This window comes from Lepus europaeus, chromosome 3 (genome assembly GCF_033115175.1).
Source record: "Lepus europaeus isolate LE1 chromosome 3, mLepTim1.pri, whole genome shotgun sequence".
Lineage (NCBI taxonomy): Eukaryota > Metazoa > Chordata > Mammalia > Lagomorpha > Leporidae > Lepus > Lepus europaeus.
In genome coordinates, this window is record NC_084829.1 from 34,549,503 (window position 1) to 34,577,423 (window position 27,921).

Below are 27,921 nucleotides of genomic sequence, written 5' to 3' on the forward strand. Positions count from 1 at the left end.
ACCAAGATTCATTTCAGAATCAAAGACGCGAAATGCATGCGTCTTGACATGAAGTGGGATAAAACCGTCTCAGTAGCCTCGTTTGTCCAAATGAGTTTCGATCCCACGCGTAAAACAAGCTCTGGTGTGGGAAGCGAGACGGTGCTGTGGGCCCACGTGAGAGCAGTGGTTAGAGCAGGGCCCGTGTCGGGCTCGGGCCCCTTCCCTGGGGGGTGATAGTGAGCCCTGTGCTGTGGCTGTGGGGTGCAGTCAGGTGGACGATGGGGAGGCAGCCTGGGGAGGCAGAGGCCACGCTCATGGCGCACGCCCTGCCTGCAGGAACTCCTACGTGCGGCTGCGGCACCTGTGCACCAACACATGGATCCAGAGCTCCAACGTGCCCATCGACATCGAGGAGGAGCGGCCCATCCGGCTCATGGTACGGGCCGCCTGGGGTGGGGGCGGGGCGGGAGCTGGTGCCCAGGTCCCCGGGGCCCCTGCTGACTGCTGTCCCTGCAGCTGGGCACCTGCCCCACCAAGGAGGACAAGGAGGCCTTTGCCATCGTGTCGGTGCCCGTGTCTGAGATTCGCGACCTGGACTTTGCCAACGATGCCAGCTCCATGCTGGCCAGCGCCGTGGAGAAGCTCAGCGAAGGCTTCATCAGCCAGAATGACCGCAGGTGGGCAGCGGGGCAGCGGGGGCAGCGGGGCAGGTGCCCGGGGCTTGCGAGTGATCTCGCCCTCCTGGGGTCTGCGTTTCGTGAACAAGGGAGTGAGGCAGCGAGAGGCAGGCAGGTTGGACGGAGGCAGGGGACGTGGGCCTGGGGCTTGGCCCCTGGGGGACTCTGGCTGACACTGGGGCCCCTGCCGTTAGGAACCTGCTCCACTGCCCACATCCTCCCAGAACTGACCCCACGACGCGGCCATCATTACTGTCGCTTACTGATGGTGGGACTGAGGCTCAGAGAGGCTGAGGAACTTGCCGGGGGTCACACAGCTAGGACGTGGCAGATTCCAGGCACAAACACGGGTCCCTGCATGCAAAACACGCTGCCTTGTACCCGCAGTTCCTTTGCAGGTTGGGGCACGCCCAGAGTCTCAGTGGTGGGGCCACTTTGAGATCCAGGGTGGCTGGGCACGGGCTGGTTGGGGCACTGGGGGAGAGAAGCTCAGGGCTGACGATGGGGCCGTGAGTGGGGGCGGCACGCACGCCGTGTCTCAGTGGGGTTGGCTGCACAGAGTGCAAGAGCTGGGTGGGCCTGGAGGGGCGCCCCGGGTATGGCCTCTCACACGGCACCCCCTTGTCCAGGTTTGTCATTCAGCTGCTGGAGGACCTAGTGTTTTTTGTCAGCGACGTCCCCAACAATGGGCAGAACGTGCTGGACGTCATGGTCACCAGGCCCAACCGGGAGCGGCAGAAGCTGATGAGGGAGCAGAACATCCTCAAACAGGTGCACGGCCAGGAGGGGAGGGGCGGGGCGGCCGGGAGGGGCGGGGCGGGAGGGGCAGCCGGAAAGGGACGCCTCTGTCTGAGGGAGATGCAGTCTCCCAGCCCCTGCTCCTCTCCCCACTTTCTACCAAGCAGCACAGGGCAGGCGTTTCGGTGCAGCGGGTGAAGACGCCGCTTGGGAGTGCTCGGTTTGAGTCCTGGCCACTCCATGCTCTCGATCCAGCTCCCTGCCGATCCCCCCCGGGAAGGCAGTGGGGGATGGACCAAGTGCTTGGGCCTCTGCCGCCCCTGTGGGAGACCCGGATGGAGCTCCTGGCTTCCGCCTGGCCTAGTCCTGGCTGTTGCAGCCATTTGGGGAGTGATTTCTCTCTTCTCCACTTCTCCCTCTCTCTGTGTCACTTTGCCTTGCAAACAAACACATCTTTCAAACTTTTAAATTAAAAAGGAGTGCGTAGGGAGTGCGGCCTTGCACCAGGCATTTCCCTGAGGGCCTTCCCTGTGGAAGCACCTCCCGCATCTCAGCACCCAGGGGAGGTGCCTGAGCATCGTGCCGGTTCACCGATGAGGAGACCGGCGCTCCAGAGGCTGGAGTGCTGGGCCCAGAGCCCACAGGCACGAAGCAGCAGGGCCAGAGCTGAATTCAGGGTGTCGAGTCAGAACTTTTGCTTTTTAAAAAATATTCACAAAATCCTTTTTTATTTGCAGGGCAAAGAGAGGGAGGGAGGGAGGGATAGAAAGGTGTTCCAATCTGCTGGTTCACTCCCTAAATACCCTCATTGGTTGGACGCAGGCTGGGGTAAAGCTGGGAGCAGGGACCACAATCCTGGTCTCCCATGTGGGTGCCAGGGATCCAAATACCTGAGCCGTCACTGCCGCCTCCCACGGTCTGCAGCGGCAGGAAGCTGGAGTCAGGAGCCAGAGGGGGGAATTGAACCCAGGCCCTCTGATGCAAAGCACAGGTGTGCTAACCACCAGGCTAACTGCTTGCTCCCGAACCTGTGCTTTAACAATGATTTTTCCCCCTAGCCTTTTGCCATGAGAACTTTCAGATACTGAGAAAGTGCTGAAACGGCAGTGCAGTGAGCACGGTGCCTCTGCCAGCCTGGCGCAGTGCGCCTGCGTCGCTGCCCGCAGCCCTCCCTCCCTCCCTCCCTGCATTTCCAGAGGTTTCTGAGCAGGCAGCCTCGAGTAAGGACGTCGTCCTGAGTAACCACAGCCACGGTCCTGTCCGTCTCTCCGACTCCCCCAGATAGCTTTAAAAAAAAAAAAAAAGATTTATTTGAAAGGCAGAGTTATAGAGAGGTGGAGGCAGAGAGAGAGAGAGAGAGTGAGTCTTCCATCCACTGGTTCACTCCCCAGATGGCTGCAACAGCCAGAGCTGTGCCGATCCGAAGCCAGGAGCCAGGAGCTTCCTCCGGGTCTCCCACGCAGGTGCAGGGGCCCAAGGACTTGGGCCATCTTCTACTGCTTTCCCAGACCATAGCAGAGAGCTGGATCGGAAGTGGAACGGCCAGGACTCGAACTGGCGCCCATATGGGATGCCGAGGCTGCAGGCAGCAGCTTTTCCCGCTACGCCACAATGTTGGCATCCAGATATCTTTTTTTTTTTTTGACAGGCAGAGTGGACAGTGAGAGAGAGAGAGAGAGAGAAAGGTCTTCCTTTACCGTTGGTTCACCCTCCAATGGCCGCTGTGGCCAGCGTGCTGCGGCCGGCGCACTGCACTGGTCCAAAGCCAGGAGCCAGATGCTTCTCCTGGTCTCCAATGCGGGCGCAGGGCCCAAGGACTTGGGCCATCCTCCACTGCCCTCCCGGGCCATAGCAGGGAGCTGGACTGGAAGAGGGGCAACCAGGACAGAATCCGGTGTCCCGACCGGGACTAGAACCCAGGGTGCTGGCGCTGCAGGCAGAGGATTAGCCTATTGAGCCGCGGCTCTGGCTGGCATCCAGATATCTTTTTAAAGTTTGTTGTGGTTTGTCTTTTCGAACAAGATCCTACTAGGTTTTCTCATTCTAGTTGGTTGCTCTCTCTCTCTCTCTCTTTTATATTTATTTACTTATTTGAAAGACAGAGTTAGAGAGAGAGATCTTCATCTGCTGGTTCACTCCCCAAAAGAGCACGACGACTGGGCCAGCCTGAAGCCAGGAGCTTCCTCCGCTCTCCCACATTGCTGGCAGGCCCACATACTTGTGCTGTCCTCTGCTGCTTTCCCAGGTGCATTAGCAGGGAGCTGGACCAGAAGTAGAGCAGCCGGGACTCGAGCTGGCACTCCTATGGGATGGCAGTGTCACAGTCAGAGACCTAAGTGCTGGCCCTCGTCACTTTTTTTCTTTTCTGTGCTAGAATAGTTTTCCATCCCACGCAGCCCTTGATTTATTTTTATTTTTATTTTTTGCTTCTGTGATTGCGTTATTTTATTTTATTGGCGAGGCCGGCCTGTGTCTCATTTCTTAAGCTCTGGTCACAGCAGCCTGGCCGCGCTCCCCTCCCAGCCCCACACCCCGGAGATGCTGTGACCTCCTGCTCTCCCTCAAAACGCGGAGGCAGGCCCAGGATCTGAGCTGGGATTAGCACTCCGGAAGGGAGGAGTGGGCTGAGGTCAGTGTCGGATTCTGGCCAGGAGCAGGGAGAGAGTTAGGGCTGGGATGGGGCTCATGGCGTCCGGCCTGGGTTGTGGCCCAGCACCGAATCAGCTCAGGGTGGCTCTGGGGCAGGGGCAGCTGGGGCTCAGGTTTCCAGGGCCCAGGCCGGTGTCGGGGCTCCCTCCTCATCCTCCGCCCCCCCCCCCAGATCTTCGGCATTCTGAAGGCCCCGTTCCGCGACAAGGGGGGTGAGGGCCCCCTGGTGCGGCTGGAGGAGCTGTCAGACCAGAAGAATGCCCCGTACCAGCACATGTTCCGCCTCTGCTACCGCGTGCTGCGCCACTCCCAGGAGGACTACCGCAAGAACCAGGTGGGCCACGCCGGAGCCCGCTCGCCGGCTGGCTCGCTCACATTCGTTCTTCGGCCATGCCTTGGGCTCCAGACACTGCTGCAGACGCCAGATAGCAGACTGGCCATGCGACCTGGCCTGGTGCTCCCGGGGGCCTTGCATTGTTGTCTTGAAATTTCAACATCTGGGGAACAAAGGCTCTGCGCAGTCCCTCTGCAGTGACCCTGCAGATTACGGAGTTGGTGGCCAGGCCCGGTTGGCAGAGGACATGGGCCATCATGAGCTGAGCAACCCAATCACACACACGCACTCCTCTGGCCTCCTGGGCTGGGCCTGGCTCCCAGGTCTGGGGGTGGGGGCAGGGCTCTGCGGCAGGGCTGCCCCGCCCCGCCCCCGCCGCACCTGCCGACCTCCCCGGCCTGTCTGCCCTTGCAGGAGCACATTGCCAAGCAGTTTGGGATGATGCAGTCCCAGATCGGCTACGACATCCTGGCCGAGGACACCATCACCGCGCTCCTGCACAACAACCGCAAACTGCTGGAGAAGCACATCACCAAGACCGAGGTGGAGACCTTCGTCAGCCTCGTGCGCAAGAACCGCGAGCCCAGGTGCGCCCGGCCGGCACGCGGCGCTGGGGGCCCGGGAACCGAGCATCGCCGCCTGGCTCCTTGTGTTTTGCAGTAAAGACCTCCTTTCTTCCCCTCCCCACCCCCATTGAAATGTATCGTCTGCACCTGTTGGTAAATAGAAAAGGCAGTGTGTGTATTAGCCTACACAGTGTTAATATCAGCCTTGCTCTGCTCCCTTGGCCTTGGCTGGATCTCACCCCCTGTCCCAGGGCGATGCCCTGTGGGCTATGCCTTCCTGTGTAGCTGGGAGCCCATCCCACCCGAGCCTTGAGGAGGGTGGGCTTTGTCTGAGCCCCTCCTGTTCGTGGGTCGCCACCGCAGGTTCCTGGACTACCTCTCTGACCTGTGCGTGTCCAACCACATCGCCATCCCCGTGACGCAGGAGCTCATCTGCAAGTGTGTGCTGGACCCCAAGAACAGCGACATCCTCATCCAGACCGAGTGAGCGCCGCCCCAGCCCTCGGACCCTGGGTCCAGGCTCCGTGCCCTCTGCAGACACGAGCCCAGCGCCTGCTCCGCGCATGCCTAGTTCTGGGCCTGGGGAAGGGGCGGGGGCAGAGGAGAATGGGCTGCAGCCCTGTCCTGGAGTCTCCTGGGCTCTGTGGGGTGCCCCCCATTGGGACCGTGCACCCTCGGAGGGCAGCCGGGGCTGCCCCGCGTGGCTCACGGCAAGGTGGCCTTGGCCTGCAGGCTGCGGCCCGTGAAGGAGATGGCACAGTCGCATGAGTACCTGAGCATCGAGTACTCGGAGGAGGAAGTGTGGCTCACGTGGACCGACAAGAATAATGAGCACCACGAGAAGAGCGTGAGGCAGCTGGCCCAGGAGGCGCGCGCCGGCAACGCCCACGACGAGAACGTGCTCAGCTACTACAGGTGCCGCCCCCGCCCGGCTTCTCACGCAGGGATGACTGACCGACGCTGAGTAGCGCGGGGCGGCTCTGCCGTCAGGGTCAGCCCCGAAACCAGGCGTCCGACACCCCACAGCTGCCTCCTGCCTCCGTGGGCACCTCAGGGAGCTCGTGGGGGGAGGGCCTAGTTCTTTAAACTTCTGCCTGCGTCCCGTATCGGAGCTCCTGTACACCAGCGCCATCCGAAGCACTTCGCCCCTGCTCACCTGCGCCCCACAGCGGCCTCTGGAGGAGGTGCCGCCGTCGCCCCTGCGGGAGGCGCCGAGGAGTGGGGGGCTTGCCCGAGGTCCTGTGGCCAGCCCGTTTGCCCCGGCCGGCTCCGGTGGGCAGTGAGTGTCTGAGGAGGTGGCAGAGGGTGCTACATCCCACGGTGGTTTTGCTTTTTTTTTTTTTTTTTTTTAAGATTATTTGAAAGAGAAAGAGGGAGAGACAGATTTTTTTCATCTGCTGGTTAACTACCCGAATGGCTGCCAACAGCCAGGGCTGGGCCGGCTGAAGCCAGGAGCCAGGAGCTTCATCCAGGTCCCCTGTGTGGGTGGGAGGGGCCCAGACACTTGAGCCACCTTCTACTGTTTTTTTCCAGGCTATTAGCAGGGAGCTGGATAGGAAACGTAGCAGCTGGGGTTCGAACCGGTGCCCACAGGGGATGTGGGCGTCACAGGCGGCAGCTTAACCCGCTACGCCCTGAGGCCGACTGCCTGCATCTCACATTGTTGAGCACAACTTCCCCCATCCCCATTTTTCTAGCTCTGCCACCAAAGTCGTATCTGTCACCAGCCACCCACCTCACCCTCCTCTCTCGAGGTCCTGCCCGAAGCTGCCCCCCCCCCACTGTCAGCCATTCGCTCACCTCTCAGACACCCCCTTCCCATGAGCACCTGTGCTGGCTGAGTCAGCAGGTGCTTCCTCCTTAGCATGGCAGGGGCACCACAGGTGCTCACGACTCCAGGTGGGTTTGCCTCCCCTGCTTTCCAAGGCAGGACCGTCCCAGCAGCCGATGTGTGGTCTAACCTGAGCCCCACCATGGAGACCCCGGCACCGGCGGCCATCCGTGCTGGCCTTACCGCCCGCCCTGGCCCACAGGTACCAGCTGAAGCTCTTCGCCCGCATGTGCCTGGATCGGCAGTACCTGGCCATCGACGAGATCTCCCAGCAGCTGGGCGTGGACCTCATCTTCCTGTGCATGGCCGACGAGATGCTGCCCTTCGACCTGCGCGCCTCCTTCTGCCACCTGATGCTGCGCGTGCACGTGGACCGCGACCCGCAGGAGCTGGTGACGCCCGTCAAGTTCGCCCGTCTCTGGACTGAGATCCCCACAGCCATCACCATCAAGGAGTGAGAGAAGGGCGGAGGAGGGGCGGGCAGGGGGCAGGGCTGGGCGGGTCAAGGGGCCCTCATGCCGCCTCGCCTCCATCCCCAGCTATGATTCCAACCTCAACGCCTCGCGAGACGACAAGAAGCACAAGTTCGCCAGCACCATGGAGTTCGTGGAGGACTACCTCAACAGCGTCGTCAGCGAGGCCGTGCCCTTCGCCAACGAGGAGAAGAACAAGCTCACCTTCGAGGTGGGTTGGGGTCGGCGGGCTCTGGCTCCTTCCCCGAGGCCCCACCCTCCCGTGACCCCGCCCTCAGCCTACGTGGCCCTGCCCCACCCGCAAGGCCCTGCCCATGCTCGCGGCCCCGCCCACCTGCAAGGCCCCGCCCATGCTCACGGCCCGCCCACCTGCAAGGCCCTGCCCATGCTCACGGCCCGCCCACCTGCAAGGCCCTGCCCATGCTCGCGGCCCCGCCCACCTGCAAGGCCCCGCCCACGCTCACGGCCCGCCCCCTCCTCCGCAGGTGGTCAGCCTGGCGCACAATCTCATCTACTTCGGCTTCTACAGCTTCAGCGAGCTGCTGCGGCTCACTCGCACACTGCTCAGCATCATCGACTGCGTGCAGGGGCCCCCGGCCATGCTGCAGGCCTACGAGGACCCAGGAGGTGAGGCTTTCTGATCCGCCCGCTGTGCCGCCTGCCACGGGGGCGCCCTGCGTCCCAGTCCCCTCCGACCTCGGTGGGGGGGCCACAGGGCTCCCAGCCCGGGCTCTGGCAGAGTTGCTTGGTGTGAGGGAGGGTGCTGCAGGAGGGGAGACGCGGCCCTGCCAATCCCGAGCCGCTGTGAGGGGCCGGCGCTGCGTGCTCAGGGGTCCATACGGGCCTCTACTGCAGGAGGAGCTGAGGCTGGCGCCCGCCTCCCACCCCCACGCTCTGTAGCAGCTGCCACGGTTTCGCACCTCCCCTCAGCTCCCTCTTGCCCTGGCCCTGGCCCTCTGGCCTCTCGGGGTCAGCCCTGTGCTGCCACGCCCCCCTCCGCTCTAACCCGCAGGCAAGAATGTGCGGCGCTCCATCCAGGGCGTGGGCCACATGATGTCCACCATGGTGCTCAGCCGCAAGCAGTCTGTCTTCGGCGGCCCCGGCCTGCCCGCTGGCGCTGGCACCGCGGAGCCGCTGGACCGGAGCAAGTTCGAGGAGAATGAGGACATCGTGGTGATGGAGACCAAGCTGAAGATCCTGGAGATCCTACAGGTGGCTGGGCTGGAGCTGGGGAGGCGCGAGCGGGAGTGGACACAGCCCTCTCATTTCTGGGCCTGGCCCCTGGGACTCGTCAGCAGCAGCTGGGGTGGGGACGCGTTGCGTCCCGAGGAAGGACGAGGCCCTTGTCCCAGCCCCGCTGTCGCCCGATGGGGAGGGCAATGCAGGGACACCGTGGGGGACCTGGTGTCGCCAGTGCCTGTGTGGAGAATCGGAGGCCCGAGCTTCTGATGGGGCTCCCAAGCAGACGATCGAGGGTGTCCCGCAGTGACCTTGCCCTCATGGGCCTCTCTCTCTCTCCTTCCTCTGAGACCCCGGGGTGTTGACAGAACAGGCGAGGAGGCCAAGAGCTGATTTGGAGCCGGGGCCCTCCCGCCTGGGGCTCGCTGCCTCCTGCTGAGAGATACCAGGCCCTATCTTTGGGACAGGAGCCGGGAGGAGGACCCTGGGCCTCCCAGGGAACGGGGTCTTGGATTTGTCCCAGCGACATTTCAGAGTCCCCGAGTGCTGGTGCCTGTTCGGGGTCCCTGCCCTCCCATGGCCTGCTGACAGCAGCCCAGGGCTCACCGTGCTGCCTCTCTCGTCCAGTTCATCCTTAACGTCCGCCTGGACTACCGCATCTCCTACCTGCTGTCTGTCTTCAAGAAGGAGTTCGTGGAGGTGTTCCCCATGCAGGACAGCGGCGCGGACGGCACGGCCCCCGCCTTCGACTCCACCAGTGAGGCCCCGGGGCCGGCTGCCTGCCCTGCCCTTCCCAAGCGTGGGCGAACTCGGATGCCACAGTGCTGGGGGGGGGGGTAGGGATCGTTTCCTCAGTGGAGAAACTGAGGTCCGCGGGAAGCAGGGACTTGCCCAGGGCCCCAGCCAGTCAGCCGCCCCCCGGTCTGGACCAGGACCAGGAGTACCCCCACCTCTACTGGGCATGGACCCACCCCTTCCTCCATCTGCCTCTTGCTCCCCACAGCCGCCAACATGAACCTGGACCGCATTGGGGACCAGGCGGAGGCCATGTTTGGAGTGGGGTAAGGCGGGGTGGAGGCGGGGGAGTTGTGGGGTTGGGAGGGCTTGAGACCCCCTTTTGGGGTGGCCAGCATTCCCGGGGGGGGGTCAGCCCCTCCCTCCTCTTGTTCCGCCAGCCCCCTGGCTGCTGTCACCCCGGAGCAGTTGGGTCTCCTAGGGCAGCAGGACCTGGTCAGGTAGCTGCACACATGTCCCGGGTCTGGGTGCCCTGGGCAGCGCCTGCCCTGGGCGCACCACAGCCTCCCGGCATGCAGCACAGCCTGCAGCGGCCCCTTCCCAGAACAACACTTCTGAAAGTTCAGGAAGTAAAGCACAAGAAGTTAGCAAGGAAGCCACTGGGCCTTGAGATACAGCCGTGGAAACGTTGGGGGAACGCGTTGGAGGGGCAGCTCCCTGTGTGGTTCTTCCTGGGGTGGGGCTCGTGCCCGCCAGGGGCTCAGTCTCTCCATCGTGAGACCTTGCCTGGGACATGGCTCACCAGGGCTGCCAAGAGCCCCTCCCTGAGGGGAGGAGAGTGACGATAAAGATGGGGCTTGCTCCTTCTTGCTCCAGGCCCCCTCCCTCCCACCAGTCCCCTCAGCGATGCTGGGGTGGGGAGGGGTCTCTGGATCCCATAGTGAGAGGCCCTGCTCCAGATGCTTAGTCAGCAGGTGCGCGGAGGGAGCCCAGGGTCCCCGGGGTGGTCGCTTAGGCCCACGGCAGTGACGCTTTACCCACTGGGAGGGAGCCTCCGTGGCAGCAGCTGCACCTGCAGGCGTGGGAGGCGGGGTGTGCGCGGTGGGGGCGGGGCGTGTGCGGCAGGAGGCGGGGCGTGAGCGGCGGAGGCTGGGAGCCTGCAGCGCACCTCGTCCCCTGCCCGCAGGAAGAGCAGCAGCATGCTGGAAGTGGACGACGAGGGCGGCCGCATGTTCCTGCGGGTGCTCATCCACCTGACCATGCACGACTACGCCCCGCTCGTCTCGGGCGCCCTCCAGCTGCTCTTCAAGCACTTCAGCCAGCGCCAGGAGGCCATGCACACGTTCAAGCAGGTGACGCACGCGCACCCGGCCCTGGCGCGCAGCCTAGGCGGCCACGGGGTGCTGGGGTGCATGATGGTGGAGGAGCTCACGGTTGGGGGACAGCGCATTTGAGGTTTGCAGCCTTACTGAGCGCCCTCTGCCCATCTTGGTGCCCGCCCAGTCTGAGGGTTCTGGCCATGCGGGCGGCACTTGGCAGGTCTCAAACCCTTATTACACACACCTGGGCCGCGTGCATGGCTCCTGCCTGGCGGGCTGTGGCTGTGATGTCATTGTCTCACAGTTCCCCGTGACCTGTCTGTCCACTGGGGCTGCCGTTCCCCAAGTGCTCGCTGTGTGCCAGCCACTGAGCCACGAACTGGCCGTGGCCCCAACAACGTGGTTACTGCTCAGCCGTATCCAGGGGCCCTCGAGCCCAGGGCGAGGAAGGTGGGAGCCCTCCCAGGTCCTGGTTCAGGTCCCTCTTGCAGCCAGAGTCGGGTGAGGTCAGTGTGCCTCTCCCTGCTCACTCAGGGTCCGAGTGGGCAAGTGACAGTGGCCTGTGACAGGAGGCAGCGACTGAAGCCAGGTGCTGTGGCTCTTCAAGGCAGGGAGGTCTTCCTGGAGGTGGTGGGCCTGTGGCAGGGCCATCAGCGTTGAGTAGTATTTGGGAGGATGGGGAGAACAGGGGTAGGGAGAGTCCTGGCCTGGGCAGGCTGCCGGAGCCCTCCTGGTGCCCCGGGTATTTGGGGTGCCTGAGACCAGCCGCGCCCACCCCCACCTTCAGGTGCAGCTGCTCATCTCAGCCCAGGACGTGGAGAACTACAAGGTGATCAAGTCCGAGCTGGACCGGCTGCGGACCATGGTGGAGAAGTCAGAGCTGTGGGTGGACAAGAAGGGCAGTGGCAAGGGCGAGGAGGTGGAGGCGGGGGCCGCCAAGGACAAGAAGGAGGTGAGCCAGGGGGCCAGGGGCCAGGCCAGGGCTCCCCACCAGGCTGGGCCCGGCTGACACTGACCTCACTGTGCCCCCAGCGGCCCATGGATGAGGAGGGCTTCCTGCCCCCAGCCGGGGAGAAGAGCAGCGAGAACTACCAGATCGTCAAGGGCGTGAGTGGCCAGGGGGCCCCGGGGAGGGCTGCAGCTGGCCTGGGCACCGGCCTCAGGAGACCTCCTGCAGCTCTGCCCTGTGTTAGGAGCAGCCCTGCCGCGAGCCAGGGGAACTGTACTCCGAGCCGAAGGGCTCTAGCGAGCTCCCCTCCGCGGTCTGCTGCTCTGTCCCGCGATGGGTGGGCCTGCGCCTCGCAGCCATCCCCGGTTCTGCTGGTTCTGACTCAGCGACCGTGACCCCTTTCCCACTCCCCATCCCACGTGGAAGCTGGGACTTGGCTGAGGGGGGGCCTGGGAGGGGTGGGGCGCCGGGCTCACCTGCTCCCTCCCCAGATCCTGGAGCGGCTGAACAAGATGTGCGGGGTCGGCGAGCAGATGAGGAAGAAGCAGCAGCGGCTGCTCAAGAACATGGACGCCCACAAGGTCATGCTGGACCTGCTGCAGGTCCCCTACGACAAGGTGCCCCCAGCTCCCGCCCTCCCGCCCCAGGGGGCTCTGCCCGGCCCCATCTGGACTGTCCGTTAGACCCCAGCCAGCCGCATCCGGCCTCACCCCGACCTTAACCAGACACATCTTTGCTCAGCTCCCTCTCAGGATCTTAGGCTTCTCACCCTGCCCTGCTTTGACCTTATTTGACCTTAACCTTTGACCTTATGCTGCTCACCCTGCTCCGCTTTGACTTTGATTAGACTCCATCCTCACCCTGCTTCTCACCCCGACTCCAGCGTCTTTCCTTCTCCTAGTCTGACCCTTTGAATCTATTTCATCTCAACCTTTGACCCCCCAACCTCTTGACCTTGACCCATGTTGACCCTAATCTGACCCTGGCCTCTCCTTGACCCATACTGACAATACTGGCCTTGTCCTGGTCCTCCGCCCCAACTTTTTTTTTTTTGTTCCTAAGATTTATTTATTTGAAAGTCAGAGTTAGAGAGAGAGAGAAAGGGAGAGAGAGGTCTTCAATCCACTGGTTCACTCCCCAAGTGCCATAATGACAGGAGGCAGGCCGATCTGAAGCCTGGAGCTTCTTCTGGGTCTCCCACATGGGTGCAGGGGCCCAAGGACTTGGGCCATCCTCTGCTGCTTTCCCAGGCCATAGCAGAGAGCTGGATCGGAAGTGGAGCAGCTGGGACTTGAACTGGCGTCCATATGGGCTGTTGGCATTGTAGGCAGTAGCTTTACCCACTATGCCACAGCGCCAGCCCCCTGATCCCCAACATTGATTCCTCACCCTGATATCCCACCCCGACCTATCCCCAGGCCCACCCTGGCCCCTGCTTGCAGTCTTAGCCTCATCTCCACCTCTTCACCTTCACTGATGCCGACTTGGCCCAAGCCTCACCCTGAGCCTCGAACTTTCACCTGACCTGCCCCCCTTGCCCTGTGCCCCTGCTGCAGCCTCATCTCAGCCTGGCCTCCTCGTGGCCCCCAGCCCAAGCCCTGATCCAGCCCCCACCTGTCCGAGCCTCCCTGCCTCCCTGGGGTCACCACCCTCTCCCCTGTTCTGTGCCCAGGGTGACGCCAAGATGATGGAGATCCTGCGCTACACGCACCAGTTCCTGCAGAAGTTCTGTGCGGGGAACCCGGGCAACCAGGCCCTGCTGCACAAGCACCTGCACCTCTTCCTCACGCCGGGGGTGAGGCGTTGGGGCTGGGGGCAGGGGTGTGGGTGGAGGGTGGTGGCCGGAGCCCCTCCTTCTGACCGCCGCCCCGCCCCCGGCAGCTCCTGGAGGCGGAGACCATGCAGCACATCTTCCTGAACAACTACCAGCTGTGCTCGGAGATCAGTGAGCCCGTGCTGCAGCACTTCGTGCACCTGCTGGCCACCCACGGGCGCCACGTGCAGTACCTGGACTTCCTGCACACCGTCATCAAGGCCGAGGGCAAGTACGTCAAGAAGTGCCAGGACATGATCATGACCGAGGTGAGGGCGGGGCTGGACACGCACCAGAGCTGGGGGCGGGCTGCTGAGATAGACAGGGTTAGCAGAGGGGCTCGGCTGCGGGGCTGAGGCGGGGACCAGGGCGGGAGAACCGAGGCTGCAGGTATGATGGGGGCCCCAGGGAGCCACGGCCTGGGTGCAGCTCGGAGAGCAGCCTGGAGGAAATCCAGCCCATATTCCTTCATGGGTGATGAGTGCCCCTTCCTTATGAATTGAAGCACTGTTATGCCAAGGCTCCATGTTCCCCGGGGCGGAGTGGGGCGGGGGCGGGGTCAGGGACCTTGTCCTTTTGTGCTGGCTGCTGGGGCCCCAGCATCTGGCCCCCAGCAGGAACTCAATACCTTCAGACAGAAGGCACGAGGGTGAAGGGCCATGGCTATGCTGCCCGGGGCCAGACCTGGTCTCTGCCCTTGAGCGTCTTAGGGCATGGGGGGTGGGGAAAGGAAGGGGCCGGCACTTAGCGTGGACTGGGACGGCAGAGGAGGCACCCTTGCTGCAGGTGCCATGCACTGTGCACCTTTCAGGGCTGTCACCAGGTGTCACCAGGTGGGAAGAATACAGTGGCTGCTACCCTCCTTGAGGGTGCCCAGGGCAGGGCCAGGTGAGCTCAGCCAGGGCTGCCTGGAGGAGACTGCCTGGGAGATGAGCCCGTGTGGGGAAGGGGCCCGAGACATCAGCCAGGGCACCCTGCACACTGACTGGGGTGGGAGATTTTTCCTGAGCATGTCGGAGAGTCCCAGCCTCTCCCCGGTCAGTGCAGGGCAGGGGTGGGAGCCCCCGGGGCCGTCGGGACCACGATGCTGTAACACGCGCCTTCGTGGCCTGTCCACAGCTGACCAACGCAGGGGACGACGTGGTTGTGTTCTACAATGACAAGGCCTCACTGGCCCACCTGCTGGAGATGATGAAGGGAGCCCGGGACGGCGTGGAGGACCAGAGCCCCCTCATGTACCACATCTCCCTGGTGGACCTGCTGGCCGCCTGCGCCGAGGGCAAGAACGTCTACACGGAGATCAAGTGCACCTCCCTGCTGCCCCTGGAGGATGTGGTGTCGGTGGTCACGCACGAGGACTGCATCACCGAGGTGGGGGCTGGGCTGGGGCGGGGCTGGGGCGTGCAGGAGGCAGAGCCTGGGCGAGGACCCGCGCGTGCCCCTGACCGCCGGCCCCACCCTGCAGGTGAAAATGGCCTATGTGAACTTCGTGAACCACTGCTACGTGGACACGGAGGTGGAGATGAAGGAGATCTACACCAGCAACCACATCTGGACGCTCTTCGAAAGCTTCACCCTGGACATGGCTCGGGTCTGTCCCCGGAGGGGAGGGCACCCCCGGGCGGGGTGGGGGCGGGGGCCTCCGCGTGTGGGCCCCTCCCCCAGCATCTGTGTGTCTTGCTCCAGGTGTGCAGTAAGCGGGAGAAGCGGCTGGCCGACCCCACCCTCGAGAAGTACGTGCTGACCGTGGTGCTGGACACGGTCCACGCCTTCTTCAGCTCCCCGTTCTCCGAGAACAGTACCTCCCTGCAGGTGAGCCGCTCCTGCCCCTACAGTGTTTCTGTAGGGAGGAGGCGTGTGAGGGCCTGCGCCGTCAGCCCCTGCAGCCCGGGATCCCTGGCTTCTGTGGATCAGCACGTCCCTGGGGGGCTTCACAAAGGGTGCCTCTGAGACCCCTCGCCTGTGCACACAGAGGTGGAGAGAAATCTCCCATCTGCAGGTTCACTCCCCGAGTGCCCACAACAGCTGGGGCCGGCCCACGTACTTGAACCGTCATCACCTGCTGTATTAGCAGGAAGCCGGGATCGGGCGGAACCGGGACTCACGTCCATGCAACTCTGATAGCAGGATGCAGGCGCCCCAAGCCGCATCTTAACTGCTTCGCTAAATGTCCACCCTTAAACGATTTTTAAAAGGGAGCCAAGGGTCAGCCACATGGCTGTGCACCCAGGCGTGGACCTTGGAGAGCTACAGGGCTGCCCGTGGACAGTTGGGCAGGTGGGGTACTGCTAAAGGAAATGGGGGTGCCTTTTCCCAGCTGATCAGAGGCACAAGGGTCGGCTCTGGAGGGCAGCTGGTGCTGCCCTCATGCCCGTTCTCCGCGGGACCTGGTCGGGCTGGGCCGAGCCGCAGCCGCGGGTTGTGTGGCCTCTTGCAGACGCACCAGACGATCGTGGTCCAGCTGCTGCAGTCCACCATGCGGCTGCTCGAGTGTCCGTGGCTGCAGCAGCAGCACAAGGGCTCGGTGGAGGCCTGCATCCGGACCCTCGCCATGGTGGGTGAGTGCGCAGGGTGCTGGCCCCGCCCCGCCGCAGCCACGCTGCCCTCAGTGCACCTGTCCCTCCGCACGCCCGGCACCTGCTTCCAGGTGGTTCTCCGTTGAGTCCTTGATGTCTGCCTGGCATTTTGGCAATGGACAGAGGCTGGGGGACGTCCCCCAGCCAGGGTCTGTGCCTGTGTTCTGTGTGCTTGCAGGAGCGAGGCCTGTAGCTGGTGATGGAGGGAGGGGCCGGGGTTGGGAAGGGCCAGGGTGGAACCAGAGGGGAGGAGCGGCAGTCCCTGCCCCCAGGCTCTCCGTCTGGTTGGCCCCGTTCCCCAGTGTGGCAGCCCCCAGCCCTGGCTCTGGCTGAGCTCCCCCACCCCTCAGCTTTCCTTCAGCACCCGCCTCTCCCCTCTCAGCCAAGAGTCGGGCCATCCTGCTGCCCATGGACCTGGATGCCCACATCAGCTCGCTGCTGAGCAGCGGGGCCAGCTGTGCGGCTGCCGCCCAGCGGAACGCATCCAACTACAAGGCAGCCACACGGGCCTTCCCCCGTGTCGCCCCCACCGCCAACCAGTGGGACTACAAGAACATCATCGAGAAGCTGCAGGTGGGTGTGTGCTGCCTGCCGCCCCCTAAGGGGCTGCCCCCTTGGACAGCGGAGGGTCCCTTCCCTCGCTGCCCATGCTGATCCACCTGCCCCTTCTGTGGGGATCAAAGGGCACCCTGGTCCCTGCAGCACCTGCCTGTTCCTGTAGCACGTTTCTCTCCACTCTCGGTGGCTGGCAGAGGAGCTGTGATGGGTTGTTCTCCCCTTGTGACAGGAGACTGAGGCTCAGAGAGGACAAGGGGTTTGTCCAAGGTCACACAGCTAGGAGAAAAGCTAGGCCTCGGGGGTCCCAGCCAGAGACTCTAGGCAGACAGCGCTCATGCTTTTTCTTCCCCGTATCTGGCTCTGGGGCCCAAGACAGGTGCAGGACAATCCGTGGGCTCTTTGGTGTTTGGGCGGGGAAGCCCCGGTCTTGTGTGGGACCTGGTGGCGACCCCGCCCTGCCACCCCAGGACATCATCACAGCCCTGGAGGAGCGGCTGAGGCCCCTGGTGCAGGCGGAGCTGTCCGTGCTGGTGGACGTCCTGCACTGGCCCGAGCTGCTCTTCCTGGAGGGCAGCGAAGCCTACCAGCGCTGCGAGAGTGGCGGCTTCCTGTCCAAGTGAGCGGGGCCCAGTGCCTGGGCCAGGGAGGGGCTGGGGGGGTCAGCGGGCCCTGGAGGGGGCAGAGGCACAGGGTGGGGGGAGTGTTCTGCCTGGGAGGCGGCGTGGGGCAGGCCCGGGCTTCCTCTGGCCGGCGCAGGCTGATCCAGCACACCAAGGACCTCATGGAGTCCGAGGAGAAGCTGTGCATCAAGGTGCTGCGCACCCTGCAGCAGATGCTGCTCAAGAAGGCCAAGTACGGGGAGCGGGTGAGTGCGGCCGCGGGCGCCCTCTCTGCGGGCAGGCGGGCCGGGAGGCTCGGGCTGGCCGTGGGCGCGCCGCGTGCCCACTGTGGGACCCGTTCCCCTCTGCCCCCAGGGCAACCAGCTGCGCAAGATGCTGCTGCAGAACTACCTGCAGAACCGGAAGTCCAGCTCACGGGGGGACCTTCCGGACCCCATGGGCATTGGTCAGTACCGGCCTTCCCCGCCCTGCCTCGTCTCCTGGTGGCCCATTCACCCAGACCGTGGGTCCTCCCTTCCCCCACCCCACCCCACCCGGCCCTGCCCTGCCAGCTCCACTCAATCAAGTGAGCCCCACCCCTTCAGGCCTGGACCAAGACTGGTCAGCCATTGCGGCCACCCAGTGCCGGCTGGACAAGGAGGGGGCCACCAAGCTGGTGTGTGACCTCATCACCAGTACCAAGAACGAGAAGATCTTCCAGGAGAGCATCGGCCTGGCCATCCGCCTGCTAGACGGTGGCAACACGGAGATCCAGGTGTGCAGTGGGTAGGGGTGGGGGCCCCCCCTGCCCAGCAGGTGGGACTGGGTGCCAAGTTGCCGAGGCCTGGGTACTGGTGACCGGCCACCCCTGAGTGGCTCCTGTCCCCACACATTTCTTCCCCCTCCCCATCATGTGGCCCCGGCCAGGCCTGAGCCTGCCCCCACTGTCCTGCCCCCACCATGGCCGCCCACATTTGCCTGCCCACTCTGTTAGCATCCTTTATCTTCTGTGTGCCGGACACGCTGCAGGCTCAGAGGCCTCAGTGGGGGACAAAAGAGCCCCAGGTTCGTCTTCTCCTGGTTCTCCCCTCCTGGGGGCGAGGCATTGCCTTGTGCCTGGGGCGGGGCAGGGCGCAGGGTCAGGGACCTTGTCCTTTTGTGCTGGCGCTGGGGCCCCAGGTCTAGCACACAGCAGGAACTCGACACCTCTGCCCTTGAGCATCTTAGAGTGCGGCGGGTGGGGAAAGAAAGAGGCCGGTGTGACCCTGGGCAGCGTGGAGAGTGTGTTGGAGTGACCGGGCAAGGGCCCGGCGGCTACCTGGAACTTGAGGGAGGGGCGAGGGAGGCCCCTGAGTTGGGAGCAAGGGAGACCGGAAGTGAATGTGTAGATACGGAGGAGGAAGAGCCTTCCTGGTACAGCACGTGGCAGCCACGAAGCCGTGCAGGCTGGCGAGGGGCAGAGGAGGGCTCGCAGGGCCTGGGGGGCCCAGGGGGGCTGTGGCTTTTCCTCAGGCACCTGCAGCTGTTGTGGGGTTTAGCAGGGGAGAGTCGGGACCGAGCCTTCCGGGAATCCCTCTGCTTCTGGTGGGCATGGACGCAGCAGGTGGTGGTGCCGCCCCCAGCACTTTGCCTGCCTCGCACGGTCCCCACCGCCCTCCCTGACCCCATCTGTGGGCCCAGTGTCCAGCCGAGGGTTGTGTAGAGCCAGGCTCAGCAGGGGCTGTCCCCACCCACTGTCTGTACCCCCACACCCCCCCAGAAATCCTTCTACAACCTGATGACCAGCGACAAGAAGTCGGAGCGCTTCTTCAAGGTGCTGCATGACCGCATGAAGCGGGCGCAGCAGGAGACCAAGTCCACGGTGGCCGTGAACATGAACGACCTGGGCAGCCAGCCACGGGAGGACCCCACGGCCAAAGGTCAGGGCCTGGGGGCCGGGCCGGGAGGCGGGGCTGGTGCTCCAGCCGACGCCCCTCCTCACCGGGCCTCGCCCCCTGCAGGCCGGGTGGCTTCCTTCTCCATGCCCAGCTCCTCCTCCCGCTACTCGCTGGGCCCCAGCCTGCCCCGGGGGCACGAGGTGGGTGAGCGCGTGCAGAGCGAGATGGGCACCTCCGTGCTCATCATGCAGCCCATCCTGCGCTTCCTGCAGCTGCTGTGCGAGAACCACAACCGGGACCTGCAGGTGCGCATGTGCCCCATGACCCCTCCCTCTCCTCCCCCACCCCGCCCGCCCCCACTGCGCCACGCCCACCGCTCCATTTCCCACAGAACTACCTGCGCTGTCAGAACAACAAGACCAACTACAACCTGGTGTGCGAGACCCTGCAGTTCCTGGACATCATGTGCGGCAGCACCACGGGGGGCCTGGGGCTGCTGGGGCTCTACATCAACGAGGACAACGTGGGCCTGGTCATCCAGACCTTGGAGACCCTCACCGAGTACTGCCAGGGCCCCTGCCACGAGAACCAGGTGAGCCGGCTGGGCGTGGGCGGGTGGAGGGGGCTCCCCCGGGGGCTCCCGCGGTTCTGAGCCCTCCCCGCCTGGCCTCCCACCAGACCTGCATCGTGACGCACGAGTCCAACGGCATAGACATCATCACCGCCCTGATCCTCAATGACATCAGCCCCCTGTGCAAGTACCGCATGGATCTGGTGCTGCAGCTCAAGGTGGGGCCCAGGGCGGGTCTGCGTGGGTCTGCGTGTGCCGGGTGTCGAGTGTGGGCGTGGTCACACGTGGAATGTGTGAGGTCAGTGTGCTGTGTGGGGCACGTGTGACGGTACGCGGTGTGTGCAGGGTGCACAGGTGGGCAAAGAAGCCGTGACGCACGCCCTCTGCAGGTGAACACGTCTGCTGTGTGGCCGGGTGGGTGTCTGCCACCGGCAGGGGGTGAAGACAGGCCTGTGGGGCTGGGCTGGCTGTGCGGGGTGCTGCCCCGGAGCCTGGGGGCAGAGGTTGGCAAGGACGTGGCACGTCCTGGGGGTGGGGCGTGGTGCCAGGAGGCGGCTGTGGGGCTGTGGTGAGGGCCCTGAGACTGTGGCCTGCACCCCCCCGGGCCCCGCCCCCAGGACAACGCCTCCAAGCTGCTGTTGGCACTGATGGAGAGCCGGCACGACAGTGAGAACGCCGAGCGCATCCTCATTAGCCTGCGGCCCCAGGAGCTGGTGAGCTGGGCGGTCGGGCTGTGGACGGGTGTGTCCGGAAGGGGACCCCGCCCCCAGGAAGAGGGCATTCGAGCCGGTGCTGCCCCACCAGGTGGACGTCATCAAGAAGGCCTACCTGCAGGAGGAGGAGCGTGAGAACTCGGAGGTGAGCCCACGGGAAGTGGGCCACAACATCTACATCCTGGCACTGCAGGTACCGGCCCCACCCTGTGGCCCTGCCCCCGGCCATGCCCTAGCGACCACGCCCCCAGCACCTGTGCCCGTCTTCTCCGTCAGCTCTCCAGGCACAACAAACAGCTGCAGCACCTGCTGAGGCCCGTGAGGCGCATCCAAGAGGAGGAAGCCGAGGGCATCTCTTCCATGGTGGGTGCTCGGGACAAGGCTGGGAGTGGGGCAAGGTTTGGAGCCAGGGGCGTGGCCAGGCGGGACATGGGCGGGGCTGGAAATTGAGGGCGGGGCTACAAAACAGGGAACAGCTGGAATCTGGGGAGGGCTCAGGGCCAAGCGCTGGGGGACGTGGCCTGGGACCGAAGAAGGAGCTGGGATCTGGGTGCTGGGATAGAATTTGGGGGTGGGGTCCAGGGAAGAAACAGGGACTTAGAAGTGGGTGTAGTGCAGGTCTGGAAAGCCAGAGCAGGACCCAGGCCACAGCGGGGCTGTGCTATGCATAGGACTCCCTGGCCTGGTGCCTCCTGGGTGAGTGGCTGCGGCTGCGGCTGCGGCTGCCCCCTGGCTGGCTCAGGGGTGGGTGACGCTGCCCGGGGTGTGGTCCAGAGCTGGGCCTTGGCCGGACCGTGGGGGCTGACCCTGGCGTCCTGCACCTCCAGCTCAGCCTCAACAACAAGCAGCTGTCACAGATGCTCAAGTCCTCGGCGCCCGCGCAGGAGGAGGAAGAGGACCCCCTGGCCTACTACGAGAACCACACGTCGCAGATCGAGGTGGGCGGAGGGCGGGCGGGGCGCGCAGGCGGGGCCCCGAGGGACGTGCCGCGACGTGACGCGCCGTGTGCCGTGCGCGCGCAGATCGTGCGGCAGGACCGCAGCATGGAGCAGATCGTGTTCCCGGTGCCTGGCATCTGCCAGTTCCTGACGGAGGAGACCAAGCACCGGCTCTTCACCACCACCGAGCAGGACGAGCAGGGCAGCAAAGTGAGCGACTTCTTCGACCAGTCCTCCTTCCTGCACAACGAGATGGAGTGGCAGCGCCGGCTCCGCAGTGAGGACCGCGGGAGGGCGGGCCCAGGCACCCCGGCCCCGGGCCCCGCTCCCCTGCTGGGGCTCCCCCCACCCCCGTCCCGCCTCCCTCCTAGGGGCCTGGAGCTTGTGAGGGCGCGCAGGGGGTGGGGCACTCACGGCCAGCTGTCCCCAGGCATGCCGCTCATCTACTGGTTCTCGCGCCGCATGACCCTGTGGGGCAGCATCTCCTTCAACCTGGCCGTGTTCATCAACATCATCATCGCCTTCTTCTACCCTTACGTGGAGGGCGCCTCCACAGGTGCGGGCAGCGGGGAGACCCCGGGGGGACAGCCAGGGGCCAGATCCAGGGCAGGCAGCGGCAGCCGGACGGGGCATCCGGCCCCAGGAGCTGAGCAGGCGAGGCTCCCGGGAGGGCGGTGTCTTGGGGCTCCTGCGCCCCGCTCACCTCTGCTCCCGCGGCCAGGCGTGCTGGGCTCCCCGCTCATGTCGCTGCTCTTCTGGATCCTCATCTGCTTCTCCATCACGGCCCTGTTCACCAAGCGCTACAGCATCCGCCCGCTCATCGTGGCGCTCATCCTGCGCTCCATCTACTACCTGGGCATCGGGCCCACGCTCAACATCTTGGGCGCCCTCAACGTGAGTGCTGGTGCAGCGCTCTTCCCACGTGCCCACCCGCGGGGGGACCTGAAACTGCCCCACCCCCTGCTCTCTGGGCTGAGGTCCCATGCTCGGAGCCACTGGAGCACCGGTGCTGGGGCCGCCGTGTCTGCAGCCGGCACAGCGGATGTCAGAGGTGGCGCGTGGTGACAGTTCCCTGGCAGAGGGAGGGGACGTGCCCTGAGCAGAGGGGGCCCCTTCCCGATTTATCGGGTCACCGTGCTGGCCTGGGGCTGTCTTCTCTGCCCCTCTCTTCCTTTCTCTGAGCCTTGGTTTCTTCCTGGAGCTGCAGGACCCAGGGGCTCCCCTTCCTGTCTCTGTCCTGGGAGCCTTCACGCATAGCTGGGAGAGCTTCACCAATGCGGCACCTCTGGGTGGGGCGTCGAGGGGCAAAGGGATGGGGTGGAGGTTTGGGCAGGACACTGACCCCGCGCCCTGCCCCTCAGCTGACCAACAAGATCGTGTTTGTGGTGAGCTTCGTGGGCAACCGTGGCACCTTCATCCGTGGCTACAAGGCCATGGTCATGGACGTGGAATTCCTCTACCACGTGGGCTACATCCTGACCAGTGTCCTGGGCCTCTTTGCCCATGAGCTCTTCTACAGCATCCTGGTGAGGCCCGCGGGCTGGGCGGGGCTGGGCGGGGCCACTCTGGTGGTTCCCCAGTGCAAGCCTCTGTCTTGTCCTTTGGCTGCTGGGCTGGGAGGAGGGGATGTTCAGTGTCCTCTCTTACTGACCCCAGCCTGACCTGCTCTGTCCAGTACAGTGGGGCTTCAAGCCTGGACTTTGGGACCAGGCCATGGGTGTGCATCTCACCTTGGCCACTCCTAGCCCCTTGTCTTGGGGCAAGTTCTGTATATTTTTATTTTAAAGATTTATTTATTATAAGAATTAGAGAGAGAGAGAGAATTGATCTAGCTGCTGGTTCACTCCCCAAATGGCTACAAGGGCTAGGGCTGATCCAGGCTGAAGCCAGGAGCTTCTTCCAGGTCTCCCATGTGGGTGCAGGGGCCCAAGCACTTGGGCCACCCTCTGCTGCTTTTCCAAGAGCATCCAGGACTTGAACCGGCACCCATATGGGATGCCAGGGGCTGCAGACGGTGGCGTAACCTGCCGCGCTGCAGGTTTACCTGTCGGCTGGCTCAGTTCCCCCCTCTGTGAAGTGGCGAAGGCAGCTCCTGCATTTCAGAATACTGGGGGTGAAGTGAGCTCACGCACCGAGTGCCTGCGGAGGGCCGTGCTCTCCCCCGCTTTGTGCCATCCCCGCGGCTCCCCTCGTAGGCCGCCCGCTGGCTCTCCCTGCCCAAGCGCCGGGTGCTGCGGGGGCCTGTGGGAGCCCGCGGGAGCCCCTTGAGGGGGGCGGCCCAGCCGCTCAGGGCCCTGTCCCTCGCCGGCAGCTCTTTGACCTCATCTACCGGGAGGAGACGCTGTTCAACGTCATCAAGAGCGTGACCCGCAACGGCCGCTCCATCCTGCTCACGGCGCTGCTGGCGCTCATCCTGGTCTACCTCTTCTCCATCGTGGGCTTCCTCTTCCTCAAGGACGACTTCATCCTGGAGGTCGACCGGCTGCCTAGCAACCACTCCAGAGGTCTGGGGCGGGGCCTGCACGAGGGGCTGGCATCAGTCAGGGCCAGGACCCCTATGCTCATCCCGCGAGACTCCCTGCCAGTCTGTCCTGTGAGATTCTGGGAAGGTCTAGCTCACACCAGTCAGCTCCCGATTGGTCTAGCTCATGCCATGATTGAGAACCTTGCGGTTCTGACCCCTCAGGAGCCACTTGGTTGAGGGCTGGAGCTGCTGTCGCTCATATTAAACTCAGTGTTTGCAGGGGTTGCCTGGGTCCCGGGTCTGGGGGCCACAGAGGCCTCTCCCCGCCCGCAGTGGGGGCAGGCAGCACCGGGGGAGGCGGCCCGGAGGGTGTGATGCTGGAGACAGACCTTAAGGGGTGATAAGGACCCTGTCCCTGGCCTCACAGCCAGCCCCCTAGCGATGCCACACGGAGCTGCCGCGTTTGTGGGCACGTGCAGCGGGGACAAGATGGACTGTGTCTCCGGAGTGTCGGTGCCCGAGGCCCTGGAAGGTGAGGGTGGGGGTCAGTGGATGCGGGGGTGGGGCGGGCGCGGAGGCGACCAGTGGCCTGGGTCTGAGCACACTGTGCGCTTGCAGAAGATGGGGAGCCGGACAGCACGGAGCGGGCCTGCGACACTCTGCTGATGTGCATCGTCACGGTCATGAACCACGGGCTGCGCAATGGAGGCGGCGTGGGCGACATCCTCCGCAAGCCCTCCAAAGATGTGAGCCCCGGGCCCCGCCCACCCGTCAGCTTTGGTGGGGACGTGAGCACCGCCCCGCGGCCCCCTGAAGATGCCGGGGCTGGGCCCTGGCAGCCACACTCTGCCCTCGGCTGGGGAGGATGTGAGTCAGGCAGACTCCGCTGCACCAGGCGCTCCCCGGCTTCCAGGTCCCGCAGCGGGGAGGGGGGGGCGGGGAAGCTGAGTCAGCTCCCAGGGAGGCCTCATGATCTGGCTCGGGAGCCGGCATTCCCTGAACGGCAGTCCACCCCCGGGGCCTGGGGAGTGAGGAGCCGCCTCCCTGGCCAGACAGGGTTTCTAGAATGTGTGAGGTCAGGCATCCTGGGGTGGGGCAGGGGAGCTCAGCACTGGCTCTTGCCCTAACTAACCAAGAGTTAGGGGCAGGGGCAGGCCCGGGCCAGTAGCCCTCGTTCCCTGCGCCGTGGGGCTGCACCAGCCCGTGCTGAGTCAGCTGTTTTCCTAATCCACGCTCGGGGCCTCTGGCTGCACTCTCGCTCCAGGGAGCCAGACTGGGCCCACCCTGCCTTCCTCATGGTCAATGAGCCAGAGGCCCCCATCACCACAGGGCCGGGTGAACGTGGGGACGCCGGGCCAGCCTGCCTGTCCCCTCCTTGCAGGAGTCTCTGTTCCCAGCCCGCGTGGTCTACGACCTGCTGTTCTTCTTCATCGTCATCATCATCGTGCTGAACCTCATCTTCGGCGTGATCATCGACACCTTCGCCGACCTGCGCAGTGAGAAGCAGAAGAAGGAGGAGATCCTCAAGACCACCTGCTTCATCTGCGGTGAGGCCTGGGCCCGGCCCTGTGTGGGCTGTCGGGTGTCCCGGCAGCCCCTGTGGAGCCTGCTGAGGGGCCGCCGATGGCTGTCCGCGTGTTCCTGGAACTGGGCAGAGAACGACCCTGCCTGCATTGGGAGCCGTAGGTGACCTTGCCTGAGCTCAAGGAAGAGGGAGAGGGCCTCGGAAACCGTCCCCCTAAGCCCTGGGGTTTACCGGCGAGGGAGCCGAGTGCCTGCCGGTGGCCTCGAGGTTCTGGTTTCAGTCCCTCGCCAGCGGGACACGGGCCACGTGCAGCCCGGCGGTGGTGTGGGGCCGACAGCTGTGCTCTGGCTGTGCATGCCCGCAGGTCTGGAGAGGGACAAGTTTGACAACAAGACGGTGTCGTTCGAGGAGCACATCAAGCTGGAGCACAACATGTGGAACTACCTGTACTTCATCGTGCTGGTCCGCGTCAAGAACAAGACCGACTACACCGGCCCCGAGAGCTACGTGGCCCAGATGATCAAGGTGCCCGCGGGGCTGCCACCTCGCTCCTCACGGGGGAGGGAGGAAGCCTGCGGCGGACAAGAGCTGTCCCCTCTCCAGGGACGTCAGGAGAGTACACGGCTGGCTACCAGGAGACAGCTGGGTATCCTGACGAGGTGGCACAGCCCCCTGCCAGCTCACCGTGGCCTGGGTCGGCCCAGGCTTCCCCGTGATGCATCTGTCAAGGGGTGGCAGAAGCTCCCCCCAATGACTTTCTTTTTTTTTTTTAAAGATTTTTTTAAAAAGATTTATTATTAATCTATATGAAAGAGTTACACAGAGAGAGGCAGAAGCAGAGAGAGGTTTTCCATCCACTGGTTCGCTCCCCAATTGGCCGTAACAGCCGGAGCTGCGCCAATCTGAAACCGGGAACCAGGAGTTTCTTCCAGGTCTCCCACATGGGTGCAGGGGCCCAAGCACTTGGGCCATCTTCCACAGCGCCAGCCCCAATGACTGATTTTCCAAGTGAGGGCTTCCTGGGCCAGACTGTTCACCTCCCTGGTGGCCTTTTTCAGAATAAGAACCTGGACTGGTTCCCCCGGATGCGAGCCATGTCCCTCGTGAGCAACGAGGGTGAGGGGGAACAGAACGAGATCCGCATTCTTCAGGACAAGCTCAACTCCACCATGAAGCTGGTGTCCCACCTCACCACCCAGCTCAACGAGCTCAAGGAGCAGGTGCGCACCCCGCCCTGGGCCAGCCCACTTTGCTCAGCCTTCCCGTCAGCCCTGGGACGTGAGCAGGTCCTGAGCTCTCCCCTACACTCAGAGTCCTGCCCCAGGGCCCAGTGGAACTCCGGCCCGGAGGTGTGGCCTCCCTGGGCTCTGCAGCTAATGGGGATCCCCTCCCCGGGGCTCCTGGGGCACGGGGGTGTCAGAGGCGGCTTGTGCTCCCCGAGCAGGAGGGTTTGGAGCGGCCAGCCCTCCTGGGGAGGGGGTGGGCGGCCTGACCGGGCCTACACCTGTCCCCGCCTAGATGACCGAGCAGCGGAAACGCAGGCAGCGCCTGGGCTTTGTGGATGTGCAGAACTGCATGAGCCGCTGAAGACGCCCGGAGGCCCTGACCAGGACGGCCAACGCCGGGGCTGTGCCCGGGCATGCTGCCCACTCCCCCGGGCCAGGGGGCCCAGCCAGCCAGGTGGCCTTTCAAGGCCAGGGACCCACCCAGGGTCTAGCTCCTGCCTGCCAGACCTCCCCCCCAGCCCACCCCAGGCTGAGGCCAGCACGGAGGGGGAGCCTCAGAGCTGGTGGTCCTGCCTCGAGCCCTCAAGTCCACTGGGACTCAGTTTACCTTAATGCCTTAGAAGTCCCGGTGACCTGCGTTCCTTCGGGCAGTGCCTGCCGGTCCCGTGGCACCCCCGCGGCGTCAGCAGTGGGCTCCCCTTTCCTCTCCAAGCACTACATTTCGCTGCTGCTGCCTCTGGGGAGGTGGTGGCGGTGCTGTCACTAAGCGACTTTAGGGCTTAGTTATTTAACTTATTCCAAGGTGCCCTGCTCAGCCCTGTCGCCCAGGTGTCCTGGTGACTCAAAGACGGGCAGCCTTTACCCCAGGACCTGCCTCTCCCTGGGCCAGCCGCACGGGCTGAGCACTGCGAGTGGCTGTTTGTTGACTGCCTGTTTTTTCTCCTTTGGGTGTATTGTTTTACAAGTCTTTTGTCTCGAGAACTAATGTTAATTGCCTTAAATAAATTAATAGAAATAAACCCAGCTCATTAAAAAGGAGTGCATGTCCTGCCTGTACTCCCCCACGGGCCTCGCCTGCGGCCACGATGCTCCTCAGGCTCATGGGAGGGGCTCACAGCGCGTGGCGACACAGTTCCCACCATCCCCTCCGTGTTTATTCCACAGATTTCACAGTACACAGCCTCTTCTCTGGGCCGTGTTCCTGACACAGGGAGCTCAGAGCGGCAAGTCTGGGGCTCCTACTAAGCCTACCCAGTCGGCAGCCGGCTGTAGCCTGAGGCCCTGCCTGTCCCTTAGCCCGGCAGGGCACGTGGGTCCTCGGGAGGCCAGAGGCTGAGCTCTGTCCTCAGTCTGTGCGCATCCTCCCAGGGCCTCTGACAATAACGGGGGAGCCCGAGATTCGTCCCAGGAGACACCAGGCCTCCACGGAAGGCGGGGCTCCGGGGCCTGAGCAGGAAGCACCTTGGGCAGAGGCCCCGGACCCGCCCTGGGACCCGCGCTTCCTCCCCAGAGAGCTCCCTGTGCTGACGCCGGTCCCGGCGGTCGGCTCACTGACACCGCTCCTCGGGCGGAAGCTTGCTTTAGTGCACGGGTTTCCGTCCTGTGGGGCAGACGCGATTCTGCAGCCGT

At 64.3% G+C, this 27,921-nt stretch overlaps 1 protein-coding gene across 2 annotated transcripts in view; it reads left to right on the forward strand.

Moving 5' to 3' along the window:
- The window catches only part of ITPR3 (inositol 1,4,5-trisphosphate receptor type 3), a 60,569-nt gene extending 33,078 nt beyond the window's left edge, over window positions 1-27,491 (forward strand). Inside the window, exons 12-58 of one of the 2 annotated variants that reach the window (XM_062185976.1) lie at window positions 319-418; window positions 499-659; window positions 1,289-1,430; window positions 4,219-4,380; window positions 4,795-4,967; window positions 5,310-5,429; window positions 5,679-5,861; window positions 6,980-7,231; window positions 7,317-7,461; window positions 7,736-7,877; window positions 8,263-8,462; window positions 9,057-9,186; window positions 9,433-9,490; window positions 10,351-10,516; window positions 11,271-11,435; window positions 11,516-11,590; window positions 11,924-12,049; window positions 13,105-13,227; window positions 13,314-13,514; window positions 14,365-14,616; window positions 14,711-14,836; window positions 14,932-15,057; window positions 15,683-15,803; window positions 16,204-16,394; window positions 16,847-16,995; window positions 17,136-17,244; window positions 17,354-17,444; window positions 17,584-17,753; window positions 18,738-18,897; window positions 18,979-19,160; window positions 19,247-19,447; window positions 19,534-19,644; window positions 20,044-20,139; window positions 20,231-20,332; window positions 20,416-20,502; window positions 20,967-21,077; window positions 21,162-21,354; window positions 21,508-21,633; window positions 21,799-21,971; window positions 22,439-22,603; window positions 23,389-23,581; window positions 23,969-24,073; window positions 24,160-24,287; window positions 24,923-25,088; window positions 25,431-25,591; window positions 26,125-26,286; window positions 26,585-27,373. In XM_062185976.1, coding sequence (XP_062041960.1) covers window positions 319-418; window positions 499-659; window positions 1,289-1,430; window positions 4,219-4,380; window positions 4,795-4,967; window positions 5,310-5,429; window positions 5,679-5,861; window positions 6,980-7,231; window positions 7,317-7,461; window positions 7,736-7,877; window positions 8,263-8,462; window positions 9,057-9,186; window positions 9,433-9,490; window positions 10,351-10,516; window positions 11,271-11,435; window positions 11,516-11,590; window positions 11,924-12,049; window positions 13,105-13,227; window positions 13,314-13,514; window positions 14,365-14,616; window positions 14,711-14,836; window positions 14,932-15,057; window positions 15,683-15,803; window positions 16,204-16,394; window positions 16,847-16,995; window positions 17,136-17,244; window positions 17,354-17,444; window positions 17,584-17,753; window positions 18,738-18,897; window positions 18,979-19,160; window positions 19,247-19,447; window positions 19,534-19,644; window positions 20,044-20,139; window positions 20,231-20,332; window positions 20,416-20,502; window positions 20,967-21,077; window positions 21,162-21,354; window positions 21,508-21,633; window positions 21,799-21,971; window positions 22,439-22,603; window positions 23,389-23,581; window positions 23,969-24,073; window positions 24,160-24,287; window positions 24,923-25,088; window positions 25,431-25,591; window positions 26,125-26,286; window positions 26,585-26,653 — 6,850 coding nt within the window. In that variant the 3' untranslated portion in view covers window positions 26,654-27,373. Of the gene's footprint in view, window positions 1-318; window positions 419-498; window positions 660-1,288; window positions 1,431-4,218; window positions 4,381-4,794; window positions 4,968-5,309; window positions 5,430-5,678; window positions 5,862-6,979; window positions 7,232-7,316; window positions 7,462-7,735; window positions 7,878-8,262; window positions 8,463-9,056; window positions 9,187-9,432; window positions 9,491-10,350; window positions 10,517-11,270; window positions 11,436-11,515; window positions 11,591-11,923; window positions 12,050-13,104; window positions 13,228-13,313; window positions 13,515-14,364; window positions 14,617-14,710; window positions 14,837-14,931; window positions 15,058-15,682; window positions 15,804-16,203; window positions 16,395-16,846; window positions 16,996-17,135; window positions 17,245-17,353; window positions 17,445-17,583; window positions 17,754-18,737; window positions 19,161-19,246; window positions 19,448-19,533; window positions 19,645-20,043; window positions 20,140-20,230; window positions 20,333-20,415; window positions 20,503-20,966; window positions 21,078-21,161; window positions 21,355-21,507; window positions 21,634-21,798; window positions 21,972-22,438; window positions 22,604-23,388; window positions 23,582-23,968; window positions 24,074-24,159; window positions 24,288-24,922; window positions 25,089-25,430; window positions 25,592-26,124; window positions 26,287-26,584 lie in introns of both variants that reach the window. The other variant, XM_062185975.1, reaches the window with a different exon arrangement.
- Window positions 27,492-27,921: the final 430 nt, after the last annotated feature.